At 44.5% G+C, this 16,660-nt stretch overlaps 1 protein-coding gene across 1 annotated transcript in view; it reads right to left on the bottom strand.

Moving 5' to 3' along the window:
• Window positions 1-10,505: 10,505 nt before the first annotated feature.
• ADAMTS12 (ADAM metallopeptidase with thrombospondin type 1 motif 12) overlaps window positions 10,506-16,660 on the bottom strand; it is a 145,861-nt gene continuing 139,706 nt past the window's right edge. The window contains exon 24 of the mRNA XM_059492166.1: window positions 10,506-14,192. Coding sequence (XP_059348149.1) covers window positions 13,987-14,192 — 206 coding nt within the window. The 3' untranslated portion in view covers window positions 10,506-13,986. The remainder of the gene's footprint in view (window positions 14,193-16,660) is intronic.

Below are 16,660 nucleotides of genomic sequence, written 5' to 3'. Positions count from 1 at the left end.
ATTTCAAGAAAAAAAGTGTTGTAAAGCAAATTTAAGTTCATTTCTCATTTAAAAAATGGGAAAGGGCAAGAGCCTCACTGCTGAAAATCCTATGAATAGCAGTTTTATTCAGCTTGTTCTTCAAAGGAGCATGACTTAGTACTTGAGGTAGAAATCATGTTCAGCACATCATTTTAGGGCTGTCTTCAGATGTCACAGATAGCGATTTCATATGAATCATGGTTTGAAATGCATGTGTTAATAAATAACACCCAGTGCCATGTAGCATACAGAAGATACAGCAAAGAGGAATAGTGGATGATAGCACAGCTCACCAGTTACCACGCAGTACCCCTCCAGTATTTATGGCAGGGAAATGTAGGCACAGAAAGGAAATTAGACAGGATATTGGAGTTAACACTATAATTTCATAAGCATGTTAAGTGTTATTTCTCTGCAGTTTCTGGGGTTGCACATAGGGTCAAACAAATGGACAGAGGTCAAAGTTTTAATTGCTTATCAATATTTCAGTGAAAACTCCAAGTTTGTCACATTTTTTCCTATGGAAGGAAAATTATATCTATGATACTATTTTTTTAATCTAATAAGATGTCACTCATTCTATAATACACATGCTTTTAAAGTGAATTCTGATCTTCTCATAGTTGAAAATATCTTCAGTGAAGTATCTCATTGAAAAGCTCCTGAACAGCTACTTTTGAACTGTCTAGACATTCTGTGTTCAGAACATAAAATAACATTCTGTTATTTTACAAGCTAGGTACCATTGACATTTGAAAAAATATATTATTTTGTATAGAAAGAGGCATTTTTAGTCATAAAATGGCTCAGAGCCTAGATCATCAAAGGTAAGTGTTCCCAAAGTGGTCAATTCAGAGGCAAATTATTCCTTATTCACAAGCTCATAGCTCATACAGCGGTGGCACAAGGGGAAAGTGGCAAGTCCTTCACTGAGAGAGTGAAAATCCTTCTCTTATGAAAACTGCTCATGTTTTGACTTAATTTCATCAGTCACCAGTGGCAACCACTGCTTTGGAGCTTTCCATGGCCATTTTGCCTGGCCATAGGCCTGTGGCTGGGCTTTTGGGATCCTCCTGGAGGGATCACTGCCTAGCACAACACAGGCAAGCAGATCCAGAGAGCACCTGGATTCACAACAAGATCTGTCTCACCTGGAACCCCTCACTATTTCCCAGAACTCCATGTTGGTTTCTTTTTGCACCAAAGTAGCTGCAAATCAAACAAAATACTTCCCCTTCTAAGCTGTTTCTGAGCTAGAATAATCTCCCTGGATCAAAAGCAGCTCTGTTCCTGGCTTCAGCTACACAGGTATTTGGCATTATTTGTTCAATTACTGCAGTAATAAGGACAGGCAGCTTCCTTGACAGTTTCCCTTCCTACCTTAATTTGTTTTACTCTGTAGGAGCCATGGCCAGCTCGTGGTCACTGGGGAGGAGCAGGAAGGCTCTGGATTAATATTTGCTCCAAGGCAGCACGGCGGGGCTGGGTTGCATCTTTTCCAACACGAGCCTGGAGTGCCCCATCTTCTGCTGCAGTTTCCTCTGCTGATCCAATCCCCAGGCACACAGAAATGTTGGCTCAGGAAGACCTTCAAAGCCAGGACCCATCACATCACAAGGCCCTGTTTTCATTGCCAGGCCTCATCCAGCTGTAAGCACTGGACCTGCAAGGTCCTGGCAGGGAATGTCAGCCCAGGGGATGTCCCAAGAATATTTGGAGGCTGAAGCTTTACAGTCAGCACATCAGCCATCACTGCAAAGAGAAGCCAGGTATTTTCTCTGCTGTAGCAAATTCCAGGAGTCTTGCTGTCCTGACCCACTCTGTAGCTGGATGGAACAGCAGCTGCTTGAGGTTTCAAAATTCCTATGATTTCAAATGCACAGCTAGAGGTGCCAAAAGGCAGCACAGAAGCATGTCCTGCAATAGATCTGTAGGAATCTTTTATTTTATTTCCTTCCCATTTTGGATATTTAAGATGGCAGCCGTCCATCTGACCCAAAGATGTCTCGGTGGTTATGCTAACAGAAATCTGACATCAAAGACATTTCAAAGCTGATGCTGAGCATGTTCTGAGTGTGCCTTGAGGCTGAAGTTTCAGTAAGACAAAGGTTAGGGCTGTGGCTTATGCTAGCTTGATTCTCCAACCTAGTACAACCAGAGTCCTCATACAGCTTCCCTCCAGCAGACAAGCTGGGCTAGATAAGGCAAAAGACATCAGTGAAAAATTTTGATTTGTCCCATGAGATATTTTGATTGCAAAAACTACCACTATGTCAAACACAAACACATTCAGAATTCATAATAAAAAATAAAGGGGAAATGTCAACCAAAACCTTTTACTCCTGCAGAAAGATATTTCTGCCATTAAATGTCTTTATTGGCGATCTGGAAGAAAACAGAAAATCAATGCAGAGAATATTTTCAGATGAGACAAAAATTGGCAAGACAGTAAATAAGGAAGATTGGTTAGATAGGGTGAACTGGGTCACTTGCTGAAGTCAGTGGAACTTAAAAATCTGCTTTCATAAAGATAGGAAAGGGAAAAAGAAAGATGAGAGGTGATATATGAGGGGGGGCTGTATGCTGAAGTTCATGACACTGCAAAATAGCATCATAGTAATCACAAACTACCATCTGACTTTGTGTTTATAGTGTAATGGAAAAGGTGTAATAACTAAAATTTGAGGCTGAAAAAGTAACAGAATACCAATGTTGTGTGCAGTGACAAATTCAGATTTGCAAGTTTGTGCATCTGCACTTCCAAATTACATTTTTAAGCATTCAACAAGAGCAGAGAAATTAAAGTGCATGGAATAAGCCTAAAGAAACCCAGTGTATTTATCTCATTTAAGAGAAGAGAGAGGTGACTTGACCAAAGCTTGAAAGCACCCCTCTGTGAAATAGATTTCTAATGGAAGTTGCACCTATTCCTGGCCTGAAAAGAAAGAACACAGTCCTGAGTTTGGAAGAAGAAGGTACAAAAATGGCAGCTAGCAAATAGCAGAAAGCTTGAAAAATCAATCATGGAATGGGCAGAGTCGGTCACAGAATGGTTTGGGTTGGAAGAAAGTTAATCATTTTGTTTCAACCCCCTGCCACGGGCAGGGACACCTTCCACTAGACCAGGTTACTCAGAGTCCCATCCAGTGTGGCTTGGACAGGTGTTCCATCCCTTTGATCACCTTGGTGGTCTCTTCTGTGCTGGCTCCAGCAGGTCCCTGTGGTTCCTGTGCTGGGAGCCCAGGGCTGGATGCAGGGCTCCAGGTGGGTCTCAGCAGAGCAGAGCAGAGGGGCAGAATCCCCTCCCTGCCCTGCTGCCCACGGGGCTCTGGGTGCAGCCCAGGACACGTTTGGCTCTCTGGGCTGGGAGTGCCATGGCTGGGCCATGTGCAGCCTCTCACCCACAGCACCCCCAAGCCCTTCTGGGCACGGCTGCTCTGGGGCTGCTCATGCCCAGCCTGGGCTGGCACCAGGGGCTGTCCCAGCCCAGGGGCAGCACCAGCACTTGGCCTTGTTAAACCCCATGATGTTCCCATGGGCCACTCCTTGAGTGTGTCTGGGTCCCTCTGGATGGCATCCTGTCCTTCAGGTGTGTCAAACCACCTCAGGTTGGTGTCATCTGCAAACTTGCTGAGGGTACACCCGATCCCTTTGTGAATGTCATTAATGAAGATATAACACTGGTCCCAGTAAGGACCTCTGTGTGTCCCACTTGTCACTGATGTCCTTTGGGGCTCAAAGGTGTTGAGCTCCACCCTCTGGATATTTCTATCCAACCACTTGCATATCCATCTAACAGACCAAATCCATCTCTCAAAATCCATCTCTCTCCCTGAATGAAACACATCACCTGAGTAGCCCAGCTCACGAGCATGCAAAATGTGCTGCTTTCACCAGCACACAACCTCCACATAGCTCAGACTAAGAACACAATTTTCCTTTAATCAGAACAAGTACTGTTAAGGACACAACAGTCCTCTTACCAGCAACCTTAATTCACTAATCTAGGGCTAAATATTTACAGTCATTCTCTGAATAAATAAAGATAATGAAAGAGAAGAAACCTGTTGCCCTTGTAGCTCTAATTTACAGTGGGTTTGGCACTCGTGTAGTGAATATCTTCATCTCAGCAGGCAGCTCTCATTCAGGAGGGACAGGTGTCATGGGCTGTTACAGAGGACACACAATGTTCTCTCTTCAGAGATTTATTTTATTGCTTTTGCTATGAAAGTTCTTCAGGCTCAAGCACCTAAGAGCCCCATGTGTGTGTGCACAAACAGTGGGAGTCAGTCAGACTCTTCAAATCTGTCTGGGGACTCTTGGTAACTGTGAGGCCAATTCAGCACCAGTTTCTCACAGCTGTTGGACACTAAAATACATCCAGGGAAACCAACAGCTTTCAGCTCTGAGCCCAGCAGATTTCCTGTATGAAGCCAGCACAACATATCTGGCCACCAGAAAATAAATAGCTTTTCTGAATAACAGTTTCTTCCTCCGTGGATTGATTATATATTTAAACAAAAATCCCAAAGAGATTATCTATGGTCTATGTCCTGACATTATGCTGTTTGTGCTGTCATAATTGTCACTCTATCCTGGAAAATTCTGTCAAGTGGAAAGGCAGGAGAGGGTCCCCTCCAGCATCCTGCACAGAACTGCAATGAAGGCACTCACTCATCCAAATGTGAACTCCAAGGATGTGGCAGCTGGCAGGCAAACTACCCCAAAGTTTCTGTCCTGTGAAGAGCACTGACCAACACTCTCAAAAAGAATGTTTAATTTCAGCAATATTGGAACTATCAGTTTTGACATTGTTCATGGTTACTCATGAAACCTGAATTAATGCAAGAAAGGTTTCAAACACTACAGTACTCTACTTTTCAGAAACTAAACGTTCTAGTACAGTTTGTTCCCATTGCTACTTCCCAGTTACACAGACATATTCTTTACCCAGGGTAAGGGGGACTGTACTGGATGGAAAATTCCAACTCCAGTTTTGGTTACCTTTCTGCAGTTTCAGACCCAATAAAGGTCATGGCCATGTCAATCACAGCACCAGAATAAAAGCTCCCTGAACAAGTTTCTAATGTATTAGTGGCACTTCTTACCTTCTCAGAGGAATGTTACAACAGCAGCCAGTGAACCCTGAGATATGGGTTGCTCAAACAATTTGTTGAGCTTGGTAGAGAAGGTTTTTGTGCTCCCCATCTCGCTACTCTCTGGGATACCATGAGTCCAACAAGGCATGAAACACACATTTCCGCTTTGGAGGGTGACTGCAGGTCAAGCAGGCTGGTGCTGAGCCCGAGTGGGTGTTGGGAAGGCAGAGCAGCAGCGGATCCAGAGCCCCAGCACCTGACACCAGCCAGCACTGCCTGCTCCCAGCAGGGCCCCCACATAAAGGGGGTGCCCTGCTCAGCCAGACCACCCTGTGCGAGGGCAGAGGGGACCAGCAGGAAGCCTCAGCCAAAATCTGAAGTTTGCTGATCATGTAACAACAATAATTACCACAGCATGTTCTTGCTCCCGTTAACTACAGCAGGATCTGGCAGCTGCAGCATCCCCACTGTCTCCTTGCCTGAACACAAACTTGGAAGAGAGGCATGAACAGAAATGAATGACCCAGGAGCCACAGGGAGCTGCCAGGAGGCACACAGGGAGCACTTGCTGACAGCAGGGATGTCTGCTGAAAGCAAACTCCTGCCTCATGCTGCAGCCTGTGCGTGCTCATGGCCTCCCCTCAGCTTAGATGCACAGCAAAACTCCAGCTTTACAGGGCTGTGAAGCTGAGACCAGCCAGGCTGAACATCTCATCAGATGGGTGAAATCAGTCACTTCTACACCCACAGCTGCTAGGGGACAAAAAAATCTCACTTGTCTTGCAGCGCATGTGGCACTCCAGTGACTTGCAATGACTGCCATGAGGGCTGGGACGAGTGACAGTGTCACATAGAAAAGAACTTGCAAAAGACCACCATTCATTAGCCTTCAGACAGGCTCTGCAGCACAGGACAGTGATTTTATCAGCCAGCACTGTTTGTTATGAGTCTGATTCATGCTCCCATTTGTTATAACCTGACAATATTTTTACTTCCAGAGCCAAGCAACAAGGAAATATACTTCCAAGTGAACACAGTGGTAATTAAATGTCAAGCTTCTTTAGTTCAGCTATTGTATGAAACAGATAACAGATATAGGAGAATAAACAGGAAACACAGTATCTCCATGACTGCCATCTGTATAAATAAGCATGTGGGGAGCTTAAAGGTTCACTGCATTTCTGTTCACAGTGAGTCCTGATGGGGTTGCAATAAAACATTCCCTCTCTGATAGTTCATTGATCAGCTTCCCTCACCCTGGAGTTTTCCTTATGGCAGTTTCCCATTAATGCCACATTTGCCATCACTCAACCATGCCAGCGTTGCAAGTGGGAGCTTTCCTTATCACCAGCCCCAGAGCAAACTGCAGTGCCCTCTGCCCAGACTGGGGGGTGAGAGGCTGCACATGGCCCAGCCATGGCACTCCCAGCCCAGAGAGCCAAACGTGTCCTGGGCTGCACCCAGAGCCCCGTGGGCAGCAGGGCAGGGAGGGGATTCTGCCCCTCTGCTCTGCTCTGCTGAGACCCACCTGGAGCACTGCATCCAGCCCTGGGCTCCAGGGAGCACTGCATCCAGCATAGGAACCACAGGGACCTGCTGGAGCCAGAACAGAGGGGGCTATTACCACGCCTGTGTGGGCGCTGCTGGTGAGAGAGAGACGGTGAATCTTGTTTCTTGAATCAGAAGGCTGAATTTATTAATATATTATATAGAATACATTATAACTATACTAAATAGAATAAGGAGAGAGGTTTGCAGAGCAGCTAGGCTAGGCTAAGAATAGATAGAAAGAATCTATAACAAAGTTGTGTTCAAGGACTCAGTCCCCTGGATTGCACTGGTGATTGGCCCTTAATTATAAACATAGAACATGAACCAATCACCAATCAAAATAGGTGCCCCTGTTGCATTCCCCAGCAGCTGATAATAATTATTTACCTTGTCTTCAGAGGCCTCTGGCCTCCAGAAGACACAGAAATCCGAAAGAAAGGATTTCTGTGAAGAAATGTCTGCGACAGGGGGCCACCAAGATTATTAGAGTGATAGAGCACCTCTGCTATGAGGAAAAGCTGAGACAATCAGGATTGTTCAGGCTGGAAAAGAAAAGGATTTGGGGTAACCTGTGGGATCTCAGCACAGCAGTCCTGATGTGCAGAGTCACCGAGACAACCCTTGGGGGGCTCGGAGGTCCTGGAACGTTGCCAGAAGTGTTTGGTGGCTGGACTTTGACCCTGCACGGGAAACAACACCTGTATGAGGATGGGAGGATCACACGGGGATAAATGATGAAGGGATAGATTAATTATAGTGTGAAACACAGGTTTTAGAATCTAGGTACAGAGGGGTTCTGGGGAGACAAGATGGAGGAATTAGGGCGTGTCCTGTCCTTCTTCTTCTTCTTCTTGTCGTCCATCTTCTGTGGTGGTGGTAGCACTTTGGGATTGGTTCTTACTGGATGTGCACTTGTCAATAAGGGTGAAAGGTATTGGGGAGAATAGGTAAATATCTTTTACGTAGTTTTGGGTATAAAGATAAGTGACCGCCCCGAGGGCACGCAGTGTGCTCATGGCTGACGTGCTGTGCGGACCTCGGTCGGGCTGAGAGAAGATATTGTAGATAAAGATTAATAAACACTGAAGACCGAAAAAACCTGAAGACTCCTTTCGTCCTTTGGAGCGCGGGCTGCCCCAAGGCCATCCCAAGCCTTTCCAGGCCATCAAAAACAGCCGAGAACGGGACAACAACCTAATCACAGCCTTCTGGTACCTGAAGGGAGCTGACAAGAACCATGAAGAGAGATTATTTGTAGAAGTATGTGACAAGACAATGGGGAATGAATCCAAACTGATAAAAGGTAGGTTTAGATTAGATATTAGGAAGAAATTCTTCCCTGTGAGGGGGGTGAGGCCCAGGCACAGGTTGCCCAGAAAAGCTGTGGCTGCCCCATCCCTGGCACTGCTCAAGGCCAGTCCAGTGGAAGGTGTCCCTGGCCATAGCTGGGTGTTGAAACTAGATGATCTTTAAGGTTTCTTCCAACCCAAACCATTCTGTGATTCTACAATTCATTCTCTGATATCTCATGTCCCACTCAAAGACACTGAATCACTGAATCCAGACCATCTCACCTGCTTTTAACATGGCAGAGATGGAGGTAACTCCAGAGATAAAGCAAAAGACTGCCTTTCAAAACACCCAATCCCACCAGGAAAATATTTTCCTCTGTCCCAAATCTTTAACTTTTATCTAGCAAATGATAACTTGATGACTCATAATGCTAACAGTAAATTAAAAAAAGCCTTCAAGAACCTTGGTATTTTCTTATTAGTTTGCGATACCAAGTTGGCATCAAGTGTTGCCCAGGTTATTTAGCAGCTCCTTGATTTCCAGAGAATCCTTTAAAAACCCTGACAGAGCTTACAGACTGTGGGTGTCCTCTCTGAGGGTTCTATGATTATTTTTCATTCCTTGCTCTATTTTTCATTTTTACTGCTGTTTTCATTCTTACTTCATTCTTACTGCATCTGTAGGAGAAACTTGTACTCCTTGGCTGACACGTCCCAGGTTTTGTTCTGTGAGTGTGCTGGAGGTATCTCCATTTGTCCCCAAAGACTAAAGAGGAGGTTGGGATCAATCTGTGGTAGAAATAAGTGGCGGCAGAAATGAGCTCACCTCATGTGAGCTCCCCACATTCCATGATGGAATAAGAGCTAGGGAGGCTGCTGTTCTGGGCAGCAGCAATAAACCATGTTTCTTATTAATCACCATTCTGAAACACAGTCAGATCAGCCAATCCAAGAGATGTCTGGCACCAACTCCTGTTCTTCCAGGGAACATGAGAATACATGAATACAAGGACAAGAGTTGAATATCCTCTGAATACAAGGACAGGGCATTCAGCAAGGCTGAAATTTCTCTCTCTTATGTCTGCAGCGTATCGTATTTCTATATCTACAAAATTAAACTATCAGTTCAGCTGCATCAAGTACCTCTGTCTGGAGCACCCCACCTGAAATCCCCTTCTCTTACCTCAATCTGTCACCATGCTGGTTTAACTTCGAGCTGATGTGGGCAGCCAACAGGCAGTTCCTTTGGGATGTCTACATCCCTGTCCCCTCACCTCTACACACACACTCTGAAAGTGTGAGAGACCTCTCCAGAGTTTGGACACATGGTTACTTCCCTGAGGATTGAGGGAAAGGATCTCCATGTGTGTCTCACCAACAATGGGATGGTAAGATACATTGAATCCTAAGTTATATTATTTCTTCACTAGCTGTAACATGGATAGGTTAACCTCACTCTGTATTTACCTTCTAGTAGTCTCTTTTTGTCCTTATTCCTGTGTAGTATTAGTTGGTTTAAGTCTTATGTCTGTTAGCTTTGTGTCTATTAAATAAATAATCCGTTCTATAATAGAGCAAATCAGCCATTGTTAATGAACTCGCAAATGAGAGTGGGTTTTGGGGTGCTGGCCACCTCAATAAAGCTGCTGCCTGCTGCCAGAGGCCTGGGCAAAGGGCAGGGACTTCCCCAAAGCCCCACATCCCTGTGTGACAGTGCTGCTGGGCCAAGCCAAGGCGGGCTGTGAGCCTCCCTCAGGATCTGCTCACCAGGCTGTGCTGAGCCCTGGCTCCTCCAGAACACAAAAAGGGACCTGGCAAAGCAGAGGGACCTTCCATCCCTCCTCAGATCAGCTCAGCCTGTGCAGGGCGCTGCCCCTGGGGGCAGGAGGCTCCAAAGCAAGGAGGAGCAAATTCCTGCGACTTCCACAGGGTGTTGTTGTGAGGCTGGGCCCACGCAGGGAGGCCTGGGGTGGGGTCTGGGGACAGAGTGAGAGCTGAGGGCGCTCTCTGCCCGAGCCCAACTCGGCTCCTGGGCAGATGTCAAGGACCAGGGCTGGTCTGACCAAGCTCCTGGGCATGGGCAGCAGCAGGACTGGCAAAACTCGAGTGTTGAGGAGATTCAGGGTGGGGGACAAGGGGCATGGTAGTATGATACACAACTCCTCAATAGACACAACAGACACTCTGATCTGCTGCCAAAAAATGAAGACATATATGCTTAACCACTAGAAGTGGTAAGATTTCCTAAATTTCATAGGAAGTAATGAATCCTTTTAGTGTATATTTTTACTTATCACCGTATTCTTCTACTTTTTTCCTCTCACCCATTGTAATGATCTTTTTTATGCTGGAGTATCAAGCACCAAAACAACTCAGTGATGGGGACCTCTGACATATAAAATATATTTTTAAAGTTTTTGCTTTTTCCTGGAAATTCCATTATACAAATCTTCTTGCACTGGAAACACAAAATAACAGAGACATCAAATATATGCAATGCCATTTATTGAAGTTTGAAACAAATATGACATCATAGTTTGCTTTTTAAACCTTGAAATGTTAGAACAAGCTGTGAATGTGACAAATACACATTTTTTCCTGAGCACTCTGTTGAAGCTGATGTGTCTCGGGCTAATACAATAATATAATGATAATACACCTCTGCAGTTAGTATTCAATTCAGTTTTGAGACTAATGACCATCTGGGTTCAGATCATAAATCCACCTTTACTTAAGAACAGTTGTGTCATAATAGCAGTGGCACTGCTGTGTTAAACACTTCATGTTGTCACAGTATTTTTCTTAAAGTTTTAAGCTGAGAAACAGTAATGACTGCGTTTCCCTGGGTAGAATGATTATTCTGACTAATATTCATAATATAATTTATTCAATTTTTATTCATTTCAAATGAAATAACAGCTCCCTGAAGAAAACAATGGAGGCAGAAATGGTTTAACTCCACACTAGCCCTAAGGAGCACTGGAAAGGACAACTCCTGTAGGCATTTTCCTCCAACCTGCACCACATCCACTCAGTCAGCTCCTTTCTCATTAAGCCAAATTCCTGGTGGCCTCCTTCTGCTGACCTCTGTGGGTAAAATGTTATGCAGGTACCTCTGTGCACAGAGTAATCTGACCCGGAGCTTCGTCCCGCCCAAATTCTACAGAACGTTTTTGGGAATGTGAGGAGCTGCACTGCCCACCAGGCCAGGCTGTCAGGGAACTGCTCCACACACACAGCCCGAGCCTGACCCTTGCCCAAATCCTTCCTGGATCAGGACAACACCTCTGCTCCTGCACGATTCAACACTTCTGTGTCCAGAGGAGTAAGAACTACCCAGGTTTGTATTGCTCAAAGGGTCCCCAGGAGGAGAGAAGCAAACTGTGAAACTTTAAAAGCATCATGTCTGGCATTGGCCAGCAACACCACCGACATGCATTACTGTAAGAGTGTGTGCATGCACACACATGCACCATTGCAAGTCATCCCCATGTCTGTTACCCTAGCACCACACTTTTAACAGTGGATTTTGTTTTATCAGCACCTAAAACTGGGGTTATATTGCCATCACAGAGGTTAATAAATCTAACCTTACCATGCTGCATATTTTGAACTCCCAGAGACTTCAAGTGAAGAATTAAGTCCTTAGCCAAAGGACACAAACCTTTGAAAAATGACAATCTGACTTGTGGCCATCACTAGGTTAATACATTATAGCCAGGCTGAAATATTTCTATTAACTTTCATAAAGTCTGTCTAGAAAAAAAGCTACTGCTAGTCACAGTTCTGTAACCACAGTGACACTTGGATTCATGACTATGTGTCTCACCTTATACTGCATAAAATGTGCATTTCCCTGTACTACAAAATCTGAAATTGCAAGGTAAGTAGGGTGCAAATCAGAGATTTTCAAAAAAGCCAGAAGAACCAAGGTGTCTAAATCCTACTGAATTCCAAAGAAACCTAAATGTCTGCTCTTGTCCAGCTCTTTTCAAAATGCCCAGCTTTGTTTAAAAGGTTCGGTCTTGGTTCCCTGAAGTTTGTTTTGGCATTTTCTTCACCAGCAAAACAGATTTGCTACTTGACGAGGGGTGCCCTCATGCCTGGGGCCTGAGGTTTGCAGACACTACTCTGTGCCTCAGGCTGCTGCTCCAGGAGCCCTCAGCTCCACTGTGATTATGGATTTACACTGTGGGAAAAGTCCCGTGAGTGAGGTGGTAGAGTGCTCCTGTGAATGTGGGCTTATGCTCTAGCAGGAAATACTGGATGGCATGATAGCTCTGCCACTGAAAATCTGTGTGAATTACACAGTTTCCAGTTGCTAGCTGGCCTTTATGCTGATGGTGTAAAATTGATTTCAAAATGTAGTATGGGTAATTTCCAGCTGAAATGGCTGCATGCCACATTTGAAGCTGTAGGAAAGGTCTAAGTCTGTAAAGCTGAATTCCATCACATAAGTTAATCTGAAATTGGCAAAACTGTTTAGCTGGGCCAGCTCACTGCTATTTCCTTTAATGTGTCAAAGAAGAGAAAGATTTGACTTTTAAATGCAAAAGACTCAACTTCCAATTGTCCTTACCTACATCAGCTTAGAAGTCTTTTGCTTTCTCACTGTGTGACTCCTTTATTCTTTATGCTGTAAAGTCTGGAAACCATTACAGTGAAGGTTCCTGGCTCCTCTGTTCAGCAGCTGTAACACTCTTGAACTAAATGGAGCTGATCACTCACATAAAACTGGTGGAAGTGAGAAGTCAAGAGAGAGAGAACACTACCTCTTCCAAAGGGTAAGTTCTGAGGTGAAATTTTTGCTGCAGAACAAGCTGGTACAACCTTTATGCTCCATCAATTTCCTGACAGCTTTTTATGTGCTGCTGACATGTATCATTTGTGTCTGAATACCTGCAGCTATAGAGACTGGCAGTAGCATTGAGCTGGTTGCCTTATCCAATTTCAAATGGCCTTGGACAGTTAATTTTAAATGGAGAGGAACTACAGATGATATATAAGAATGTTATTGCCTGTCTAGCAAAAGATCTGCAAAACCAATTTTTTCTTTACACTGAAATTATTCTATCAGATGGATGTATAAAACTGTCTAAAAGACAGTGCTTGATTTTCCCCTAAATGTGTAAAAAACCATATAGAAATGGCACTTAGGGGTATGGTTTAGTGGTGGACTTGGCAGCACTGGAATTGTTGATCTTAAAGGTCTTTTCCAACCTAAATTATTCTATGACTGTTAAGGTGGTAGATGCAGATGTCTTAGCTTTTGTGGTACCAAGAAATGCTGCTTAAAAAATATCGGGGAACTTAACATCCCACATTTTATGGGCTTCTCAGATTACAGCAAGACATTTGTAGCAGAAGAAAATTGTCAAGAAAAGATTATGGCTGAGGTATCCTTTAGAGGTTCAGTCAAGTACTAAGCAAAGATTTTCTTTTCTCCTGAAAAAACAAGTTTGAATTCTTCCAGCCTATCATAATCAGATATTACAAAACTCTGCCTTGTAAGTTTATTAAGTGAGCAATGAATTTAGAGAAACACTGCCACTTCACCTTGATTCCTAAAAAGAAAGGCAAGAGAGCATAAAGAGAACTGGCCCATGGCACAGGTATGTGTCTGCTGCCCCAAGGGCCACCTTCACTAAGCACTCTTGAGTAAGCAGTGCTGGTGTTTCAAGTGGGTTCTGGAAAAGAGATAGAAGAACAAGTTAAACATTCATTACAAAAAACCAGAAAATTCTTGCAAGCCTGTTTCTAGTGTCTATGCATGCCTAAGTAGTACTAGCTGCTGATACACTGAAAATTACATTATAAACTTTGGACTATTACAGAGAAAAAATGGAAGCAGTAAATTATGACTGATAACCCTAGGTGATGTGCTTTCCCAGTTTTGATCACAGATTTCCATTTAATCTGGATGGTTCAGAAAAAAATAAGGAAGGTAAAACTTGTAAACAGAAGCTCTATTCAAGGAAACAAGAATAAAACAGCTAGTGCCAAGCTGCTTGGTTGTTGTTTTCTTAGTTTTGAGGTGGTTTTCTTCTAGATTTAGTGTAATTTTGTTGTTTGAAGCCTCGCTGATCCCCATATCTTCCTTTGCTCCGAATTGGGGGCTGACTACAGGTGAAGCAGCACTGAGTCTGTATTGATGGCAGCAGGCACTTTCCAATGCCTCTCAGCCTCTGGCAGAAGTGAACTGACAGCTGGTCTTTGCTGCAGGGCAGCCCTGTAGTGAAGAAGATGCCAAGAATTAGCTGTATTTTGCTGACACACTCCCCGTATTTCTAGAATTTTGAACTGCTCTATGCCAGATGGTCATGTCTGTTAAGGGTCTTATTCATGGTGGCTTTCTCTTCCCTTGTATTATGGGTCAGCTTGACCTCCCACTGAAATTCTAGGATCTTTTAGTGAACACATGACCTTCTCTTTTGGAAATATGACTGTTCACTGAGATTTTACTTTTGTGGCAGACACAGCTGATCTATGTTTTCCACTTCGACTTTTCTGCTGATAAGGACTGCCAGAGAAAGCCTGGCAACAATGACTTGAATTTGGTACTTTTGCATTCTTATAACTAACTGACCCTAAGATGAGCATCATGGGCTGGCAGGGTGCTGCACAGCCAGCCAGGGCAGGCAGGAGAGTGCAGACAATGCACATGCAGCTGCCTGTTCAGCTTGGCTATGCCTTGATTCCTGCAGCATCAGAACATGGCAGGGACTGCTGCTGCCTGCACCACCGTGGTGATGGGTCTGTGGTAGCTCTGAGGGACTGAGATGGGCCAGATTTAGCCAGATATTAGAAACTGGAGGTCCTCAGCTGTGAGAAGGCAAGGTGTGCAAACGAAGGAAGATGATATATTAGCAAGGTTGTTCTCCAGCAAATCCCTCAACACTGCAATGGGGGAAACTCAAAGGAAACTAGTATAAAGGTAATTTAAAACAGATCAAAGCAGGTTTTTTTTTTTTTTTTCACACCAGGCTGTGAACCTCTAGAATGGCTGTCCTCAGGATATCCAGCCCCCAGAGCTGGAAGTTAGGGATGGGAAGCAGAAAGAAGCTTCCATAACCCAGGACTGTCGATGGTTAGGGACGTGCTTTGCCAATTAAGACACTCACAAGTCTATGGGCCCAGATGGGACCTACCCCAGAATAAAGAGGAAACTGGTGAGAGAACTTTCCAAACCACTCTCCATCTCCTACCAGCAGTCCTGGCTAACTGGAGAAGTTCCTGACTGGAAGTCAGCAAATGTAATTCCCATCTCTGGGAGGGTCAGAAGGATGACCCAGGGGACTGCAGGCCTGTACAGCTACCTGAGAGGAGGCTGCAGTGACGTGGGGGTCAGCCTATCTTGCCACACCCACAGTGAGAGAATAAGAGGAAATGGCCTCAAGCTGAGACAGGGGAGGCTCAGATTAACTTTAGAAAACATTTTTTCACTTTTGGGATGGTCAGGCTGCTCAGGGAGGTGGTGGAGTCACCATTCCTGGAGATGTTCAAGAGGCATCTGGATCTGGGTGATGTGTTTGAGTGGCTCAGGGGTTACAGTGGCATAGCTGGGTGGATGGTTGGAATGGATAGTCTTGAGGGTCTCTTCCAGCCTTGACAATTCCATGATTTTTTGAACTTGCAGCCACAGGAGAGGGTGGAAGCAGACCACAGCACCAAAAGGAGTTGCAACATATCAATGAAAGTTTAAACAAAAAGGCACGACATGGAGAACTTTTAATAGTCCTAATATATGTCAGTTGGAAATGCTGGAGGACTATCACGAAAATGAATCTCAGGAAAGCTCCAACCTCCTGCATTCCTGCTAAGCTGCATTTTCTAATGCCATTGTTGGAGACATAAGGGTGGGCTGCATGGACCAGTGCTTACCCAGTAGGGCATTTATTATGTTTTACAGGCCACTTGAACTTTTATTCACAGAAGTTACTCTTACTAATGTGTGTAGGCAGTATTTATCTGAGATTTTCTCTCAGAACATGAGAGGGACAGGAAATAAGCAGACCAATCCATCCCAGGGCAAAACATGTGCTAAAATTCTGTGAACAGCAGCAGGAGTGATGCATCACTCTCAAGAGCATGTCAGATCCACTCTGCCCTCCAGATTCAAACAACTGTCTCACTGTCAAATTGGACCCTTAGCACTGACTAACAGAGAAGATCATGCTCCAAAAGGCTTTTGAAAGTTTTTCTAGAAGAGCTGTGAGATGTTGCTGTTTATCTGAGGGTACCTCCTGGATGCAACAGTACACACACTGCTCATAAAGATGTTATTCCTTCTGCAAGCTTCCCCCCTCCCCTGATGCCTCTTTTTTTGGGCTATTAACCATGTACATAGCTTGGCTCCTGGGCCTTTGAAGGACAGAGGTACAGCATATCCTGACTCACAAGAGCACTTCTCTTCACCTCTTGATTTTGGACAGTCTCATCCTATTGGACACTGTTTTTTTTTACAGGTGTTTTTTTACAGTGTATGTAAGAATTTGCTTGCTTGCACTCCCAGTCCAGAATTTAGAGCTTCCATGGAGTGATCTATCTTAAGAAATGGAAACTGTTTGGACTTAATGTGTGTCCTTCCACAGTCCCCCCTGCACCCTGAGTTACTTAAAACAGGCCAATACAATCAGACCTACTAATTTAGTTGTGTCATAAATGAGGGATGCATGCTCCCCATCATGGCAACACAAG

Source organism: Ammospiza nelsoni, chromosome Z, assembly GCF_027579445.1.
Source record: "Ammospiza nelsoni isolate bAmmNel1 chromosome Z, bAmmNel1.pri, whole genome shotgun sequence".
Taxonomy (NCBI): domain Eukaryota; kingdom Metazoa; phylum Chordata; class Aves; order Passeriformes; family Passerellidae; genus Ammospiza; species Ammospiza nelsoni.
Note: the sequence above shows the minus strand (reverse complement) of the source record. Positions and strands in the feature narration are given on the sequence as shown.